The 18,323-nt window shown below is 37.9% G+C and overlaps 1 protein-coding gene across 1 annotated transcript in view; it reads right to left on the reverse strand.

Moving 5' to 3' along the window:
* UBE2W (ubiquitin conjugating enzyme E2 W) overlaps positions 1–18,323 on the reverse strand; it is a 65,539-nt gene that overhangs the window by 18,031 nt on the left and 29,185 nt on the right. The window contains exon 2 of the mRNA XM_073794526.1: positions 6,203–6,294. Within this exon, the coding sequence (XP_073650627.1) occupies positions 6,203–6,294 (92 nt within the window). The remainder of the gene's footprint in view (positions 1–6,202; positions 6,295–18,323) is intronic.

Below are 18,323 nucleotides of genomic sequence, written 5' to 3' on the forward strand. Positions count from 1 at the left end.
AGTCACCTCGAAGTGTTGTTGGAAAGATACATCACGTTATATATGCAAAAAACCTAGTACATTCCTGACATCAGAACCAGTACACAGTAAATAAAATATAATGCAAAAGCTGCATTAAAAAAACAAAAACAAAAAACCTATTCTCTTTAAAACTAGGTCCTTCCTCCTAATCAAACGTATAAGCTTTTGCACAGCACAGGAAACCATCAACAAAATGAAAAGACAACCTACAAACTGGGAGAAAATATTTGCAAACAATGCGATGGACGAGGGCTTAATTTCCAAAATATACAAACAGCTTATACAACTAAATATCAAAAAAAAAACCACCCAATCAAAAAATAAGCAGAAGACCTAAACAGACATTTCTCCAAAGAAGATATACAGATGGCCAACAGGCACATGAAAAGATGCTCCAAATCGCCAATTATCAGAGGAATACAAATCAAAATTACAATGAGGTATCACCTCACACAAGTCAGAATGGCCATCATCAAAATGCCTACAAATAATAAATGCTGGAGAGGGTGTGGAGAAAAGGGAACTCTGCTACACTGTTGGTGGGAATGTAAATTGGTGCAGCCGCTAAGGAAAACAGTATGGAGGTTCCTTAAAAAACTAAAAATAGAATTACCATATGATCCAGAAATCTCACTCCTGGGCATATACCCAGACAAAACTATAATTCAAACTATAGTTCATATTTATGAACTATATATGTTCATAGCACTGTTCACAACAGCCAAACATGGAAACAACTTAAATGTCCATTGACAGATGAATGGATAAAGATGTGGTACATATACACAATGGAATACTACTGAGCCATAAAAAACAACGAAATAAGGCCATTTGCAGCAACACGGATGCAACTAGAGATTATCATACTAAGTAAGTCAGAAAGAGAAAGACAAATACCATATGGTATCACTTACATGTGGAATGTAAACTATGGCACAAATGAACCTATCTACAAAACAGAAACAGACTCATAGAGAACAGACTTGTGGTTGCCAAGGGGGAAGGGGGAGAGAGAGGGATGGACTGGGAGTTTGGGGTTGGTAGATGCAAACTATTACACTTAGAATGGATAAACAACAAGGTCCTAATGTATAGCACAGGGAACTACATTCAATATCTTGTGATAAACCATAACGGAAAAGAATATAAAAAAAAGAATGTATATCTGTGTATAACTGAGTCACTCTGCTGTACAGCAGAGATAGGTACAAAATTGTAAATCTACTATACTTCAAAATATATATACATATAAAACCAAAAACAAAAAGATGTACATATATACAATGGAATATTACTCAGCTACGAAGAAGAATGAAATATTGCCATTTGCAGCAACATGGATGGACCTAAAAATTATCATAGTAAGTGAAGTAAGTCAGACAGAGAAAGACAAATATTATATGATACTTCTCATATGTGGAATCTAAAAAAATAATACAAATCAACTTACTTACAAAACAGAAACAGACTCACAGACATAAGAAACAAACTTATGGTTACCAAAGGGGAAAGGGGAGGGGAAGGGATAAATTAGGAGTATGGGATTAATAGATACACACCACTATATATCAAATAGATAAACAACAAGGATTTACTGTGTATAATAGCACAGGGACCTATATTCAGTATCTTATAACCTATAATGGAAAAGAATCTGAAGCTGTACACCTGAAACTAACACAACATTGTAAATCAACTAAAGTTAAATTTAAAACAAACAAACAGGGACTTCCCTGGTGGTCCAGTGGTTAAGACTCCATGCTTCCACTGCAGGGGGCACAGGTTCGATCCCTGGTCAGGGAAGTAAGATCCCGCATGCCACATGATGCAGCCAAAAAACAAACCAACAACAACAAAAAAACCCCCACCACCAACCAAAAAAACCCCCACCAAACTAGGTCCTTCCTAGCCATGAACATTCCTTTTCAGCCCCACCGCCCACTCCCACCTACTATGCTGGGACAGTCCAAGAAAAAAATCACAGGACTTCTCGGTGCCCTTTCGTTCTGTTTATAAGGCAATTCTTAGGACACATAATATACCATAAATTGACATGTGACCTATCCAAGCATAGCTCTTAAGATCTTAAAGACACCTTGCAATATATGGGTGAGATAGGTCAAAGAAGGCATACTTCTCAACATCATGCAGGATAATTTAAAACAACGTTTTCCTAATTTAAAAAGTAACATATGTTCACTACAGAAAATTTACATAAGCATAAATAAAACAAAAATCACCCAAAGATAATCACTGTTAAAGTTTTTAGGGTACATTTCACTCTAGTCATTTTGCAGTTTCTATATCAATGGACTCCAAGTCCAGTAGAGCTGCATTAGGTGTACACTTAAAGTACATTACATTCAAATCATCAATGTTCACAATTCCAGTCACAAGCACACATGCCCCAGAGTAAGGATGATGAGAGAAGTCTCACTTCTTAACCTCCTGTGAATATCCATTGTTCTGTGATTCTAATGTTTAAAACAGGTATTTTTCACACATTCATGGCTCCTAATCAAAGAAACAGCCATCTATGCCTCTCTGAAGGAAGAACTAGCTTTGTTGGATATATTAATACAGGATATATACCAATACAGCCTCTCTCAAGGGATGTTCAAAGGCAATTATGACTACACAAAATTTCTGCCTTACACGATATGATGTCTGTGGACTGTAACTCAAGGGGTGCCATTTTACTTTACTACACTGAGAAACCATTTCCCAACTTAATTAGTTCTAAGTCAATCTTTCTGTATCTCTGTTCCTTCCTTAGGACAGCGTATAGGTTATTAGGTGAAAGGATATGATACGCATTATTTTTTAAGGTCTACATGCTACCAAACTGTCTTCCAAAAAGCTTAACGTGCTTTCATCATCTTCGTTTACCCATATACCCCATCCCATATAATCCCACTTAAACAACAATTTTTTTTTTTCTTTATTTTGGCCACACTGCACGGCTTGCAGGAGTTTAGTTCCCAGACCAGGGACTGAACCTGGGATGTGGTGGTGAGAGTGCCGAGTCCTAACCACTGGACTGGCAGGGAATTCCCCGAGTAATAAATAATTTTTTCAAAATAGGTCAGTAGTTACACCAAAACATTCTTTTTTGCCCTATCTCTGATTGCTCTGATGTCTATCTTTTGCTTCAGCTTCTGCCGTGGCCTGATTAAAGAAACTAAAGAACTGAATAGGAAAAAGTATATATACAATAGTATTTTAAAATCAGTGTTTATTTCCTGTTAACTATATGCATCTCTTTCAACTAGATTAATATTTGGTTTGGATTTTCCTGGTGGCGCAGTGGTTAAGAATCCGCCTGCTAATGCAGGAGACACGGGTTCAAGCCCTGGTCCAGGAAGATCCCACATGCCACGGAGCAACTAAGCCCCGTGCATCACAACTACTCAGCCCACAAGCCACAAGTACTGAAGCCCGCATGTCTGGAGCCCATGCTCTGCAACAAAGATAAGCCACCGCAATGAGAAGCCCGCGCACCGCAACGTAGAGTAGCCCCCACTCACCGCAACTAGAGAAAGCCCGGTGCAGCAACGGAGACCCAATGCAGCCAAAAATAAACTTATTAAAAAAAAATTTTGATTTGTAGTTCATCCACTTTGGAGATAATGCTTCAGTGGAAGGGGAGTCCTAAACACTAGACTGCTAGGGAATTCCCAAGATCTAATTTTTATAAGTCTATTTTCATATCCTGGAAGATAGTCCAAAGATAATAAAACTTTTGTGGTTCATTTACAGTAAATTATTTTAAAAGAAAAATTCTTGCCTGACAAACATCTCTAAGTGACAGGTTTATTCTGTAGCAAAGATGCTGTTTATTTTGGTAGTTACACTTTCGGCTGCATTGGGTCTTCACTGCTGCCGTGAGCAGGGCTACTCTTTGTTGTGGAGCACAGGCTCTCACAGCACTCGGGCTTCAGTAGTTGTGGCACGTGGTTTCAGTAGTTGTGGCGCATGGGCTTACTTGCTCCTCGGTATGTGGGATCTTCCCGGACCAGGGCTCGAACCCGTGTCCCCCGCACTGGCAGGCAGATTCTTAACCACGGCACCACCAGGGAAGTCCCAGTAGTTATAATTTGTGGTAGAAATATCTATACAAATATTTCAATTTTAAAAACGTAAGATGGTCCTTTAACTTTTTATAAATCATTGTGTTGTGTAGTTCCTCCCCACCCCCAAAAAAATAAAGGTTGAAAGTGGAAACGATTGGTACCTACTTCCTTGAAAACTATAGGGCTAGCTCTTATAGGATATTCTGAGGCAGGTTAACAAAGGTAAAGAGGAAAAAGATGAAAATGGAGTATAATCCACCTGTTTAATGATATAGAACAAAAAACAGTCACTTGTTTAATCATATAGAACAAATGCTTTATACTCTAAATGTGTGCTCCATTTTAAATTCTGTTTGAGATAAATGAAAAGTCAATTGAGAGCCATGAAAAGACATGGAAGAACCTTAAATGAATATTACTAAGTGAAAGAAGCCAGTCTGAAAAGGTTACACACTGTGTGATTCTAACTATATGACACTCTGGAAAAGGGAAAACTATGGAGACAGTAAAAAGATCAGTGGTTGCTGGGAGGGGACAGAAGGATGAATAGATGAACCACAGAGGATTTTTAGGGCAGTGAAAGTGCTGTGTGACACCATGATGATGATACATGTCGCTATACATTTGTCCAAATCCATAGAATGTATCAAGAATGAACTGTAATGTAAACTACAGACTTTGAGTGATTATGACATGTCAGTGTAGGGTCATCAGTTCTAACAAATGTGCCACTCTGGTGGGGGATGCTGATAAATTAGAGAGGCTATGGCATGTGTGGGAGCAGAGGGTCCATGGGAAATCTCTGTACCTTCCACTCATTTGGCAGTGAATCTAAAACTGCTCAGTCAACTGAGAACCCAGCAACGTTTCAAAGAGATCGTTATAGAGCTAGATACTCTATAGTATCTATAATATGTAGTAATACACACTACATTTTCTTTTTTTTCTTCTTTCGGCTGTGCTGTACAGCATGGGGGATCTTAGTTCCCAGACCAGGGATCGAACCCATGCCTCCTGCAGTGGAAGCATGGAATTCTAACCACTGGACCACCAGGGAAGTCCCCCATACTACATTTTCAAACATCAGTATATCCATTCAAACATCAACATACCCTTTCTTCATATTCCTGTTCTTAAAGCTTGGCTCCTGTCTTAAGTACTGACTCAAATGTCAAAGTCAAAGGTAACCAAAATCGTTTCTTCTGAAAATAAATATGTCCCTGTTGTGAGAGCTTTGGTCACTTTTGCTCTTTGGACCCAGAATATCACTAAATATTTGAATTGTTCAGTTTGTCCTACAAGTTGGTCTATAGTAAACTTTTTCTTGTTGGCTTCTACTCCTTTTACATTTTTGGAGTTTTTTTTTTAAGGAGAGAGTCAATTGCTTAAAAATTTCCCATTTTAGAACATTTACCCTTGTCTAACAGAACTGTTAGATCAAAGGAGTGGTAAGGATAGACCACACTGAGTTGTGAAATCTTAGGATGATACTCTTGAAAACACTTTAAACTAATTCAAATGCTCATTTTTAACAGAGGGGACCCATATTTCTACTCTTCTTGGCACATACCTGGGAAGAGACTTCTGCTCCACTCCCACGGAAGGAGCTAAATTAGAGAATACTTCTATGTCCTCCTTCTACCCTTCACTTTTTCATCCTCATGGAAAAGTTTCTTATTATTAAATGAGAATGCTAAGAGTCTGACATTCATTTAGCTACCCTTCTGTAAAGAAAGCAACTATGTAGTATGTTCAGTGGACAGGGATAGAGATACCTCTTGACTGTCATTCTCTTCAGAGCCTTAAATGTTTTTGAAAAGTCTGATAAATAACCTCATACCAAACTGCTCTATTACAGGTGAAGAACATTTCATAACAAAGTCAGACCAAAGTTTTTAAACGCTGCCTCATTAGCAGGAAACTTTTATAAAGTGAAATTGTATATATAAATGCACAGAATAAGATCCGTTTACTGTACTTACCTCTTGGTGGAAGAGAATGGGATGAAATAAGAAAATAATTCTGTATTTTTAAAATGAGTATATATTCATATATTACATGGATAACAAAAGAAAAACAAACAAGTACTTTAAAACTTAAACACTTACTGTGTAATTGAATTCTGAACACTCTTTTCATTTAAAGTCATTCCGGGAGGTGGGTCATTTTGCAAAGCCAACAGTTCTTTCTGTAGTCGTTTCTAGAAAAGAGTATCAATAATAACTTGTACATTTTTCCCTTACAACATAATATACTTGTATTCACACAGTCTGAAATCCTTGATTAAACTTCGTCCAAATGCTCACGCCTTTTCCTTTACAAGCCCCTTACATCTTCTATATATTTTACATGCCTAATTCTCAAATTTTTAATTGCCTGTCCTATAACTCACAATCTATTGTCAAATATTTCTAAATATATTTGTAAACTTAGATGTTGTAAAGTGGTTATGAAAAGCAGCCAGCTACCTATAAAACTTCAAAACTACTCCATTAAAGTTATATGGTTATAAATGCTTAAAAGTTTTAGCAGGGTTTCCTTTACTGCTTTTCAATTATAAAAACCACAGTTCTCCATAACCCTTAAAGAATGCATCATTTCAGACAGACAGGCTTTCGAGAAGAACTATATTAAGTTAAAAAGTCTTTTGAAAAAGTTTAAAATAATTTTAATTTACAATTTACAGCCCCTGTTTATTTTCTTAAAATAGGATCATTCACATATAATTTAATCTTTCAACACCAGAATATAACATACCAGGGCCTGAGATACATAAAGTTATTTTTTCACATACTAGATGCCCCAAAATGGCTATGTATTTGCATTCTTTTTTGTACAGCTTTTATTGTTCAGTTCTTCCCTTGTTATCATCAGTGGACATTCTTTTTCAGTATACAATAATGCAAAACAAAAACCACAGCAGCCCATAATTTACAGGTTTAAAAACAAAATAACCAATGTTATTAGAAGTGCACGTAACATTATAAAAATTCTTAATGAACATCTTTTCTTGGATTAAAGCACACAAGCATGGATTTCTGTTCAGAACTCCAAACAACTCTCTACTTAAAAGCTAGTTTCTGATTTTTCTAGACAATGAAATATTACTATCAATACAGCAATGTTTCTAGATCTTTTCAATTCATAATGCCTTTAAATAAGCTTACCACCATCTAACAACACTACAGAATAGAAAACTCCTCCCTTCTTTGCTGAGAATCAATGGCTCTTTAAATTGCCAAAAGTGAAAACTTTTCCTCAGATGGTGCAATATCATAACTGCTAGTAACATGGAAAATAAGATACCAACTAATTGCAACTTCTGACCTCAGCTGCCTTCTAAAATGCAAAATTACAAATTGAAAATTAGTTTAGAAAAATTTTAATTATCCAAAATATAGAAATAAAGCTGCATAAACAATTTGTTTTGAATAAAGGAGGATTATATTTGTGATAAGTGTCTATGTTAGAAGAGGGTTTTTGATTTATTCTACTTCTGTCAACAAATATGGGTTCTGTGATCAAGTAAATTTTCAGAAACACTGGGCTCAACAACAAAAAGAAAAAAGGATTTTTTTTAAAGCAGGAATTCTCAGAGACTTCTGATATACGAACTTGCACAATGATTCTCTAAGGGGAGGAAGACAACATACAGGCTTCCAAAAGTACTGGAATCCTCTCAGTGTAGGGCATCTTGGAAGAGTCTCCTTTCAATGACTACATTTTGGGAAACACTGCTGTGGAAATTCTCCAGATCTTGAAAACTTTACTAAGACAAGGAAGACAGCCCTTGTTATTGAATTAAGATATAAAGGAAGGTCGATTTGCATAGCTACCAACTGAAACAGGATATAAAGGCAAGTTAAGAAGAATCGTGTTGGTGTAACTATTCCTTGGTCTCCTGAAGATAACGGTGAAGAGCACTGTGGAAAAAGAAAAGTTTTCCCCACCCTGACACTACTTATTATAGGTCCACAAAGAAAGGGGTCTGTGGTATAGCCAAACTCCAAGACAATCTCCAAGTAACTGCCTCCTGGTATTCACATCCTAGTGTAGTTCCCTCCCACACTGTACCAGAGTTGGTGTGTGTAACCGATAGAATACAGCAGAAATGATGGTATATCACTCCCAAGATGAGGTTATGAAAGATTATGATTTACATCTGGGTCATTCTCTCTAGAATCACTTGCCATATTGTGAACAGTCCAATTCAGAGGCCTACGCGGTAAGGTTAGGGCCGCCTGCCAATAACCATGGATGATTTGGAAGAATCTCCAATCTGGAATCTCCAATTCCAGCCAAGATTTCAGATGACCACAGCTGGGGCCAGTATACTGCCTGCAAACTCAAGCCAGAATCCAGCTCTCTGCTTCAAGACCCTTCGAATTACATGGGATTATAAATGCTTGTTCTTTCAAATCACTAAATTTGGGGGTAATGTGTCACACAGCGCAAGATGATTAATACAGAACCTCTGCTCCAACCTCTCCCCATTAGAAGGGGCTATCATCCACTTCGTCATTTCAATTTCAGTATCACAGGTCAGAATCCAAGACATTCACTGGAGCACGTTTTTTAATTGAGGGGTGGAGTCACTACATTAAAAAGACAATTCATGCCAGTCCCTTACTGTCTCTGCTATCAGGCAATAAACTACCTTGCACATCCACATCCTCTGCAATAAAGAGACAGAGCAGGACGAACATTTGGGGGGTTAACGAGTACTTACTAAGCACACTAATAAAACTAATGATTTACCAGTGTACTAATAAAACTTACCGGGAAAAAAAAAAAAAAGAGTAGAAGGTCAAACAGTGTGTCTGGCAGGCTCATAGAAACAGGGAATTCACTCTTAGGGATCCTTCCCGGAACAATAATCATTAAAGAGGGCAGGAAGTGTCTTTAAGTAAGCAAACAGGTCCCTCAAGGGTCCTCTGGCTCTTCTAAGAAACTGGTTCTAAGAACCCTGAATATGAACACAGAAGCTAAAAAAGGAGGACTTAAAGAGTTCAATGTAAAAATAAAGGAAAATTCATACTCACTTGAGAATGTGAAAAACTAGCGTAACTGTTTAGAGATAACACCATGTGTTTAGAGATCATACCTTGTAGCATCTATCAACAGAAAGCTATCATCACATGAGGAAGCATTCACCTCCTAACTTTGAAGACAAAGCGTTAGCAAAAGTAGATGAGAAACACGTGCATTAGAACACTAGCAAAAGCAGTGATACCACCGGATTATTAGACCATCAGGGCAACACTGGCTGCTTTCCTAGACAGTGGTGAAAATGAGAGCCTAGAATTGAGATAACTGGAAAATAACGTGCAGAAGGTAACTAAGTAAAGAAGCAGAACTACTTACAAACTACTGGGAGCTAAGGGGGCTGAAAAATTAACAGTTCCAAAGGTTCATAGCCAAATACTACCCTGTCTGTCCCTAAATCGGAGAGGTATGGGAAAATTAATTACATATATTACAAACGTACCATGGTTCTCTGAATCTTAGACAATCAATCATAAGATGCACTATTATTTTATGTAATACTAGGAAAGGAAAACTGCTACCAATTAAACAATTACACACCACTGATTAGACATATCTTGATTTCAGATATGTTAAAGTAGGGGAAAAATTGTGCATTTAAAAAATGTATGATATATGTTATTAATAAAAGTGTGATTTTCCTGGGGACTTCCCTGGTGGCACAGTGGTTAAGACTCCGCGCTCCCAATGCAGGGGGCCCAGGTTCGATCCCTGGTCAGGGAACTAGATCCCACATGCATGCCACAACTAAGAGTTCGCATGCCACAACTAAGGAGCTGGCGAGCTGCAACTAAGGAGCCTGCCTGTTGCAACTAAGACCTGATGCAACCAAATAAACGAATAAAATAAATATTTTTTTTAAAAAGTGGCTAGAGTAGATAACCCACTTAAAAAAAAAAAGCTTGATTTTCCTAACTCTTTAAGTACTAGAACCACCTGAAAAATAAAAATTAATTTTCTGAGTAAATTTAATATGCCTAAAATGATTGTTCTCTCAATATTTAACACGTACCCGGCGATACATGATCTCAATCAATAAATATGCACTTTATTCCCAGACTGTGTACAGCAGTACATCTGTCTTCCAAGACAAAAAGGCCAGGCCCAGAATCTAAATGTTTTAAAGCATCCCAAATCTAGAGTAAACCTAAAAATTCTATCTAGCCCTCATCTTGCATTGGCTCAAGTCTGGAAAACGCACAGGAATTTGAGCTCTTCTAAGAGATCCAAGTGGGTTTATATACTCAGTAAAAAAGATCCTGATATACCTAAATACCATGAAAAAAAAAGATTTAACACTTTCAGAACTGGCTTGGCTTTTCAGTGGCTCTATAGTCCAGCCAGACCTCCCTTTCTCCTTCCTCATGAATGCAAATGAATCTAAGTGATATGAATCCACTGAAATTTACTACTTTTGGGGGTAAGAAAACCACTGACAAATTTTGCAGTTAACTATTATCAACAAGATGTTGAATGGCATTCCTGTACGTCATCATACGATGGCTGAGAATCTCTAGACTACAACAACATCCTAGGATGTGTGACCCTGCACTTAAGAGTGACACAAGTTCAGTGCCTAAAACTTTTTCCCACTTCAGTACACATGAGGGATTATTCTTGAGATTTCCTCTTCCCTATGACTGGTGCTTACTATAGGGGTCGAGGAGAGTATTTATGTAACATGAAAAGGCTGCCCAGGAGCTTAACGTTTCCTCTTCTCCACTACCACTTCTCCAAGAATCACTAGAGTAGCTGCTTCACAGCAAAGGTCGAGTGTGGGGACACAAAAAGGCCAACAGAATAAAACAGACACATATATTATTACTCTTAGCCTTCTGAGATTTAAAGTCCTCGGAAAGCTCAAGATACAGTTTGGTTTTTTTTGTGGTACGCGGGCCTCTCACTGTTGTGGCCTCTCCCGTTGCAGTGCACAGGCTCCGGATGCGCAGGCTCAGTGGCCACGGCTCACGGGCCCAGCCGCTCCGCGGCATGTGGGATCTTCCCGGACCAGGACACGAACCCGTGTCCCCTGCATCAGCAGGCGGACTCTTAACCACTGTGCCACCAGGGAAGCCCAAGATACAGTTTTTATACAAAAGAGTAAAAGCAATTTAAAGATCACTTTAAAAACTGTAACCACTATGGGAATTCCCTGGCGGTCCAGTGGTTGCACTCCACACTTCCACTGCAGGGGGCACAGGTCTGATCCCTGGTCAGGGGACCAAGATCCCGCATGCCGTGTGGGACAGCCAAAAAAGAAAAAAAACAAAAACAAAAACACGTAATCACTATGTTCTAATCAGTCCTGTTCCATTTCCCCCAACTGATAATATCAATGCCTGTCCCAACATAGACCCATAATGTTAAACCAAGTTTGAATGTGTTGGCATGATCAGGAAATGAGATAAAATGAAGACTAACACTTTTAAATATCCAAAAAATTTTAAATCAACATGGTAAAACTCTGAACTCTAATACAGATCCCTGACATTATGTGTATTGTACATAATTTAGTCTGTTAATAATGATTACTCGCAATTATACTCCAATAAAGATGTAAAAAAAAGGTTTTTTTTAAAAATAATGATTACTCTATTGTGACATCCTCAGACAACAGTGAGGTCTACAAGCCCACATGATCCTTCAGTATATAGTTCTGATAGCTTGATAGCCCCAGTTTTCACTTTTTTAACTGTCATCTGCTCTTTGACTATCAATAACTTGTCATAGTATCTAACCTCTAGTCACTGACATTCTCTTTCTTTCTCCTCTTTTCTTTCTCTTTTATTTGCTGTTTCCCCCTCCTTAGCCCCACCATACATTACCAAGCAAAAGGGTTTACTTATTCTGGTGAATATATCACATTATTTTCGTGTAACAAATCCTAACCAATCTTCAGTGCTGGCATTTAACACTGGCTAACACTTATTGCTTCATTTGCTCTTAAACCATACTATACTCCCCCACTGAAATTAACTGGAGAAATTAGGTACAATTTTTCCAAGTCCTCATAAAATGAAAAGCACAGCCCCGTAACAGGTCCACAGACCACACTATGTGCAGCACAGTGCTAAAACATGGTGTGTCATCCCAGTGATGCCATCTTTACCTCTTCGGCTTCCGATCATTTTCATCAATGCTCATGCTTATATATTAGTTCAAGTTTTGCTTTTTCAGACAGCTGAGGATGATGGGTATGACTGTATAAAAAAATACTACTACAGTTGTATGACAGAGAACATTAGTGTTTAATGAAGAATACCACGCTCAATGAAATGTTCTTAATAAAAAAAAGAAAAATAGACTAAGTATTTTTTAAAAAATTTTTTTAATTTATTTTAATTTTTGGCTGCATTGGGTCTTCGCTGCTGCACGTGGGCTTTCTCTAGTTGCAGTGAGTGGGGCACAGGCTTCTTTGTTGCGGGGTGCAGGCTTCTCATTGTGGTGGCTTCTCTTGTTGCAGAGCACAGGCTCTAGGCGCACGGGCTTCAGTAGTTGTGGCTCACAGGCTCTAGAGCGCAGGCTCAGTAGTTGTGGCACATGGGCTTAGTTGCTCCGGGGCACGTGGGATCTTCCCGGACCAGGGCTCAAACCCATGTCCCCTGCATTGGCAGGCGGATTCTTAACCACTGTGCCACCAGGGAAGCCTCTAGACTAAGTATTTTAAATAGCATCCTAGAAAGCTCATTCATATATAAAACAGTTCAGCTTCTAAATAATGTATCTGTGTAAGTATCATCCCACACTAATATATGTTGAAACGAAGCCACAAAATATTTAAATGATACTCTTATGGTTATGAATCAAAACCAGGAGAGAATATATCCCTCTTAGATACTAATAATGGCAGTACATCAATGGACAAACTGACAAGATTCCTGGCCCTGTAAAGCTTAAACTCTAGTGAGGGAAGGGAGTTAATAAATAATAACAAAAACAAATAAGTGTATGGTATATTAAAATGTGATGAAAAATGGAGCAAGTTAAGGAGTTGGAGAGTTAGGCCTCACATCTTGCAAAATTTTATTTAAAACTGACACTTTGAGAAACTATTCTAAAGGGTAGAAATCCTTATTTAGGGTAGGAAGAAATATAAACAAGAGTGGGGAAAACATTAAAAATGTAGAGCTATACAACAATGATTGCTAATGCAACTGTACATAAAATGTCCAACATGTTTTCTCTAATTTCATCTAACAATCAACTAAAGGTGGAAGGTTAACAATAGGAGGACGTGATAGAAAAAATAATAAGAATACCATATACATTAACATCATTTCACTAATAAATTACTACTTTCCCCCCAACAACATTAAACAATTACAACATTTTTCTTCTTTCAGGGTGAGATGACACGGCACTGAAATGATTTTACCTTATTTTAAAATAAGATAGAATTTGATTCATGCAAATTAAGAAAAAAATACTTTTTTCCTAAGTATACTTCTATAGCCCTTAATTCTAACATTTATTTATTGAAACTTTTCCCCCTTTTAGGAAATGGAAAGCCTTCAACAAATCAAGGCGTTCATTCTTATTTTAAGCTAACATTTTGGGGAATTCCCCGGTGTCCCAGTGGTTAGGACTCGGCACTTTCACTGCCGGGGGCCTGGCAGTGACCTGGATCAGTGGTTAGGGAACTAAGATCCTACAACCTGCTCAGCATGGCCAAAAGAATAAAAAATTTAAAATTAAACTAACATTTTCAAAAATCAGACTGAGATGCAAAAAAATGACAAGACTAAATGAGTCCTGTCTGTGAAGAGCCCCCAGTCTAAAAAGAGAGACAAATATGTAAATAATCTCTACATGCTTTCAGGGTACAGCAGTGTTCAAAAAGAGAGTGATCAAAGGGGAGAAAAACCAGGACCGTGGTATAATGAAAGCTAAAGGAAGAATGCCTTTAAAGACTAAGCAAAATTTTATTTCCAGCACAATGTAGATACTCTGAATAATTCCACAGAAAACAAAAACAAAGCGAACACACGAACTTTGAAATATTCAAAGGATCAGGGTTGGATTTCACTTTGGGGTTTTCTGCGAAACCCAAGGGGGGTACCAAACCCAAGGGGGACAAGACCAAAAAGTGAGGAATCTCTCGGAAGACCTGCATAAAACTATGACCCCTCAGTGTAATAGTGAATAAGATAAACGGCACAGAAAGAGATAACAATGAAATTTACCTGCTTAGAACTTAGCAATGGGTATAGGAAGGAAAAAACGTCTCCCATGAAATGTCAAAATCTCAAGCAGACACCCACATGGGTCTGAGTCTGAATTCCTGCTGAGAACCTTAGGCAAGAATTTAATCAAGTGGTTAAGGAAGAAATGCCCCAGGCAACTCACATAAGCAAAAAAAAAAAAAAAAAAAAAAAATCCTGGGGAATATAATTTCTATCCACTGAGGCAACAATTTGTCTTTTCAGAATTTAGAAAAATACTTTAAAAAGTAGTAAGAACCAAATGAGAAATTATTCAGAAGACAATAGCATAAAATACCTGATGCAATAAAAATCTATCTTCCTAGCTGGAAAAGCACCAGATCCCCAATTAATTTACTTAATGTTCTTGTAGCATTTATATAACTGTGAGCAACCTAAGGCAGAGATTATGGTCTACTTATTTTGTAATCCTAGCATTCAAAACTGTGCCTGACAAATGTTTTTCCTCGGTAAATGCTTTTTTAAAAAATTAATAAGGGTCTTCCCTGGTGGCGCAGTGGTTGAGAGTCCGTCCGCCTGCCGATGCAGGGGACATGGGTTCGTGCCCTGGTCCGGGAAGATCCCACATGCCGCGGAGCGGCTGGGCCCGTGAGCCATGGCCGCTGAGCCTGCGCGTCCGGAGCCTGTGCTCCGCAACGGGAGAGGCCACAACAGTGAGAGGCCCGTGTATCACAAAAAAAAAAAAAAAAAAAAAATTAATAAGGATGTTGACTGCTTCACTGTATGCAAAATCCAGAAACAATATATGTGTCTAACAATAATTATACAAATTATGGCATATGGAAATGAGGCTACACAGCCATTAAGAATGATGTGGATCTCTGTGTACTAACAACAACAGAAGAATCCCAAAACATACTGAAATGGAAAAAAAAAAAAAGCCTCAAAAATACATATAATTCCTTTATATTAAAACAAAAGCAAGAGATTTATAGAAACGTCATATAAACGCACATGGGAGAGACGGAAGCACATCCAGCTATTTTATAGTAGTTCCCTCCTAGCAGCATAAATGGAGGAGAAAGAGGACACCCCTGTTTACACTATATACTGTCATATTATGACTCTTTTACAACAAGAATGTAGAAGTATATTCCTTATATAATTAGATTTAAAGGCTCAATGGATGAAGAAAACATATCCACACAAAAACATGAACACAAATGTTCAAAACAGCATTAATCATAACAGAAAAAAATAGAGGCTACCCAAATGTCTATTAACTGATGAACAGGTAAACAAAATCTGTTGTATTCATACAATGGAATGTTATTTGGCCATAAAAAAAAAAGAATGAAGTACTGATACATGCTGCAACATGGAGTAACCTCAGAAACATTATGGTAAGTAAAAGTGGTGAGTCACAGAAGACCACATATAGGTTGATACCATTTACATGAAATGCCCAGAAGAGGCAAATCTATAGACATAAAAATCAGACTGGTGTCTGCCAGCAGATGGGAAGAAAATGGAGAGTGAATGTTTATGGGTACAAGGTTTTCTTCTGGGGATGATGAAAATTTTCTATTAGATAATGGGGACAGTTGTACAACTGGGTAAATATACTAAAAAAAAAATCACTGATTGTACACTTTAAGTGGATGAATTCTATGGCATGTGAAATGTATCTAAATAAAAAAAAAAAAACCTTTTTAAACTCAGTGGATAGGTTAAACACAGGTGAAGAGAGAATTAACACCTAGGAAGATGTCTGAAGAATTTTTTCCAGGATGTAACAGAGAAACAGAGGTGAAAACATGAGACAAAGAGAATACAAGAGAATAGGAGGCAACATTTGAAGAGATAATGCATGAGAATTCCCCAGAATTGTTCAAGACATCAATCCTCAAGTCCAAGTCCAGGATGAATTCCAAACAGCATAAATAAAAAGAATCCCAAACTCACACATATCACTGTGAAAGTACAGAACACCAACTGAAAAAGAGCTAATCTTAAAACTAGAGATAGAAGATTACCTACAAAGATACATAAAATTAGAATGATGGTTATCATTTTAAGAGCAATAATTGAAGTCAGATAATACTATGATTTAGAAAACAAGTGGAATTTTATCTTTCATCTAAGTGAAAATAATTGACAATTTTAACTCCTACACCTAGCAAAACTAGATACAGTTTCAAGAACACAGGTGAAAAGAAGGTATTTTCAGATAGAACAGAGTTTACCACCAACAGTGAGCAGCTAAACAATAAATCTTAATTTCCTTCTGGAAAATAATCCTAAATGACAGGTGAAAGATGCAAGAAGACATAGGAAGCAAAAATACGTAAATATGTAAGTAAATCTAAACAATGACTGTATAAAACAACACAGGCTCACAATTCCTTATGTAAAAATTCCTGGGGCCAGATGTTTCAAAATTAAGAATTTTCTGGATTTTATAAAAATAATAACAACGCACCCCACCAAACTAATTAGTATTTAGCACTGAAATATGTGAATGTTTATAGCATATGAAATTTTAAAAAACACTACACAATCTCATACCCACTCATTTCAGGTTTCACAAGAAAAATTTGTAATCAACTTCCAAAAAGTTTTGATTTCTAAGCCATTTTAAATTTATTTATTTTTTCCACTTTATTTTTTTAAAAGTACTTTTTGTTTTTTTAATTCGGGTATAGTTGTTTTACAAAGTTGTGTTAGTTTCTACTGTACAGTGGAATTCCCTGTGCTATAGCAGGTTCTCATTAGTTATCTATTTTATACATATTAGTGTATATATGTCAATCCCAATCTCCAATTTCATCCCACCTCCCTCTTCCCCCCTTGGTGTCCGTATGTTTGTTCTCTACCTCTGTCTCTACTTCTGTCTTGCAAACTGGTTCATCTGTACCATTTTTCTAGATTCCACATATATGTGTTAATATATATTTGTTTTTCTCTTTCTGACTTACTTCACTCTGTATGACAGTTTCTAGGTCCATCCACGTCTCTACAAATGACCTGATTTCATTCCTTTTTATGGCTGAGTAATATCCCATTGTATATATGTACCACATCTTCTTTATCCATTCATCTGTCGATTGGCATTTGCTTGCTTCCATGTCCTGGCTATTGTAAATAGTGCTGCAATGAACACTGGGGTGCATGTGCCTTTTTTTTTTTTTTTTTTTTTTTGCGGTACACGGGCCTCTCACTGCTGTGGCCTCTCCTGTTGCGGAGCACAGGCTCCGAATGCGCAGGCTCAGTGGCCATGGCTCACGGGCCCAGCCGCTCCGCGGCATGTGGGATCTTCCCGGAGCGGGGCACGAACCCGTGTCCCCTGCGTCGGCAGGCAGACTCTCAACCACTGCGCCACCAGGGAAGCCCTGCATGTGTCTTTTTGAATTAAGGTTTTCTCTGGGTATATGCCCAGTAGTGGGATTGCTGGGTCATATGCTAAGTCTATTTTTAGTTTTTTGTTTTTTGCAGTACGCAGGCCTCTCACTATCGTGGCCTCTCCCGTTGTGAAGCTCAGGCTCCAGATGCGCAGGCTCAGCGGCCATGGTTCATGGGCCTAGCCGTTCTGCGGCATGTGGGATCTTCCCAGACCGGGTCATGAACCCGTGTCCCCTGCATTGGCAGGCAGACTCCCAACCACTGCGCCACCAGGGAAGCCCCCTATTTTTAGTTTTTTTTAAGGAACCTCCATACTGTTCTCCATAGTGGCTGTATCAATTTACATTCCCACCAACAGTGCAAGAGGGTTCCCTTTTCTCCACACCCTCTCCAGCATTTATTGTTTGTAGATTTTCTGATGATGTTCATTCTAACTGGTGTGAAGTGATACCTCACTGTAGTTTTGATTTGCATTTCTCTAATAATTAGTGATGTTGAGCATCTTTTCATGTGCTTCTTGGCCATCTGTATGTCTTCTTTGGAGAAACGTCTATTTAGGTCTTCCGCCCATTTTTTAATTGGGTTGTTTGGTTTTTTGATATTGAGCTGCATGAGCTGT

The sequence above is a fragment of the Tursiops truncatus genome, chromosome 17 (assembly GCF_011762595.2).
Source record: "Tursiops truncatus isolate mTurTru1 chromosome 17, mTurTru1.mat.Y, whole genome shotgun sequence".
In the NCBI taxonomy this organism is placed as follows: domain Eukaryota; kingdom Metazoa; phylum Chordata; class Mammalia; order Artiodactyla; family Delphinidae; genus Tursiops; species Tursiops truncatus.